This window comes from Ipomoea triloba, chromosome 5, assembly GCF_003576645.1.
Source record: "Ipomoea triloba cultivar NCNSP0323 chromosome 5, ASM357664v1".
In the NCBI taxonomy this organism is placed as follows: Eukaryota; Viridiplantae; Streptophyta; class Magnoliopsida; order Solanales; family Convolvulaceae; genus Ipomoea; species Ipomoea triloba.
The window spans coordinates 28758705-28761209 of record NC_044920.1 but is presented as its reverse complement, the minus strand read 5'-3'; the positions used below and the strand labels follow the sequence as shown (position 1 = coordinate 28761209).

General features: G+C 36.3%; 1 protein-coding gene across 1 annotated transcript in view; it reads right to left on the bottom strand.

Annotated features, from left to right (window-relative positions):
* The window catches only part of LOC116018986 (PH, RCC1 and FYVE domains-containing protein 1), a 6809-nt gene extending 4654 nt beyond the window's left edge, over positions 1-2155 (bottom strand). The window contains exons 1-5 of the mRNA XM_031259040.1: positions 2038-2155; positions 1392-1478; positions 781-870; positions 593-679; positions 262-459 (exon numbers count right to left, since the gene is read on the bottom strand). Of these exons, the coding sequence (XP_031114900.1) occupies positions 262-459; positions 593-679; positions 781-870; positions 1392-1478; positions 2038-2088 (513 nt within the window). The 5' untranslated portion in view covers positions 2089-2155. The remainder of the gene's footprint in view (positions 1-261; positions 460-592; positions 680-780; positions 871-1391; positions 1479-2037) is intronic.
* Positions 2156-2505: the final 350 nt, after the last annotated feature.

Here is a 2505-nt window from a genome sequence, read left to right as displayed (position 1 = left end):
GGGGGGGGGGGGGGGGGGGGCGCAAAAGACTTGCTCTCGTAAATGATCAAATCTAATTAGCAAAGAGTGAAGTTTGAGCTCCATCAGCTGTTCCAAGATTATCACTTTACGCCAATAATTACTAGTAATTCATTTTCCACCTGTATTCTTGTCAAACATTTCTCGTTCAGGTAAAAATAATTTTTTTTCTCTTGAGCGTCAAGCCCCTCAACTAAGAAAATTTGTGCCCTAAGAAAATAAGGAACTTTGAGCAGCAAGTACCTTAGATAATCTTGTGGAATCCATTGGATAAAGTCCTAGATTCTGTCTTCTCCGTATATAACTAGCTGGACTGCTGACGCAACTTTGAGCTCCTCTTCTGCTTTTGGGATTTCCCAGAAAGCGTTTATGGTGACTCCTGGATATTACAGCTCTCAAGCCCAAAAACCAGGACTCCGCCTGCATTTTATCCTTGCATATCTATATAGTATATATAAAAAGTGAGAAAGGAAGAAAGGCATAAATCTTGACAAGATTAACATAATGGAGAAAATGAACCGTCTTCTACAAAGCACCCTTCAATTAACGGGTTGATACCAATTAAAAAAATTACCAGATCAAGGGATCGCTGGCCATTTGCATATACAAGTGAAATGCACTGACTTTCTCTTTCCGGTTTTAGCTGCTTCTGAAGATTTACCTTTAATAAACCAAAACAAAATCCTCATGAATGTACAGAAAAACAAAAAAGGTTGGGCATGGATTTTTCGGTTACAGATAAATGAGAAAAGGCTTCCTTACCGGATTTTGTCCATGAATTATATTTGTGACTGAACTCAACCTCAGTTGTTTTTCCTTTTCACCGGAGTACCAAATCAAATATTTCTCGTCCTGGAGTTCATGTGAAAGATGGAACTAAGATGAGAAAATAAAAGCCGTGACTTTCATCTTTCAGAACAAAGGTAAAAGCACACACAAGAACCGAAAACGGATGATATGCAGCCATTGAAGTTGCCCCCGATAATGAAACGAAAGTCCCTCTACACTTCGCATCATGGTAATCCGGCTAGAAAAATGAAGATTTCTTCTTTAATTAAACTAGAAAAGCCCAATGATTCCACTTCCACTTATTGCATAAAAGTATATATTTAACTAAAGCTCAATGTAATTCCCGATTTACTTAACAGTAAACAGAAAGAACCTAAGCCAGAAATGAAACTATGGTGTCCATATACTATCATAACACCTTTGATAGATAAGGCAGAAGCTCAAATGACAGTAATCAACAGATCCACACACAAATCACCGAGCTATGCTCCCAAACTTTTGAAATTCCATCATGGTTTCCTCTTGAAAGTTCATAACACTTTGAAAAAGTTCCTCAGGAAAACAGCAATATTAAAATCCTTTACCTGGGATAACCTGAAAGGACAGAATTTGGGCTTCCCTATCCTGCCATACTTCAAAAGATGTGCACCCTTCTTTAACACAACAATTGCCTGCACAAGGTTAAAAAGAAAAAAAAAATCATATGTAAGGATACTGCTGTTTCTTCTTCTTAGAAAGTACACATTGCAGCTTCCTAGGTCATTTTTACTTTCACATTAGCAAATGCAGTGAAACACAATACTGTATGGTCTGCATTATGAAACTATAAAAATAATTCACTTTTGAGATGTTTGTGTCAAGAACAGAGGAATTAAATCAATGAACAAAAATTATTACTCTAATACTCAATGTCAGGAATAAACAAATTAGAATGTAAGTAAAAATCCAGTGCTTGCAAGAACATCAAGAATCAACAAACCAAAACACCAAAAAACCATGTTAAATCTTAATAGACAACCTAGGAAAAGGAACACCCATGAATACCAGAATTTCCCAATTTTGGCCTCAAATTCCTCCAAATACTCACAAACACATCACACCATAGGCCACTCATACATACATGGAACCCCAGAAAATGAAACTTAAAAATCCAAAAACAAAATAACAAATACTGAAGAAATTACACGGAAAATGAAAAACAAAAAATGGGTTGAGAGAAGGGGCGAAGACCTGCTCAACAGCTCTGTCAGAAGGGCTTAAAGCCAAATGCTCCTCCCCCATTTCTTAGAGAAGGATAGTGTTAACAGTACACTACCCAAAAACAACAACAAAAAAAAAAAAAAAAAAAAAAAAAAAANATATATATATATATATATATATATATATATATATATATATATATATAAAATCTTGAAGCAAAATGGGGGAGACAACTGGAGCAGAGGAACAAGGGTTTGGTTTCCTAGCAAAGGAACCTTATTAGTATCCAAGAAAACATGAACTTGAACAGCAGAGGGATATGCTCTTCTTCTTTCTTTCTCCTCAGACGATGGGCAGAGAAGGAATGAATTCCAAAGTTTAGAGAGAGGATGATTGATTCCCCATTCTGTCTTTCCCTTTTTTTCTTCCGATTGTTGTTGAGAGATTCTATAGTTCCATGATGACTATTGTTCACTTCGTGTGCTGTGCAGTGAGTGA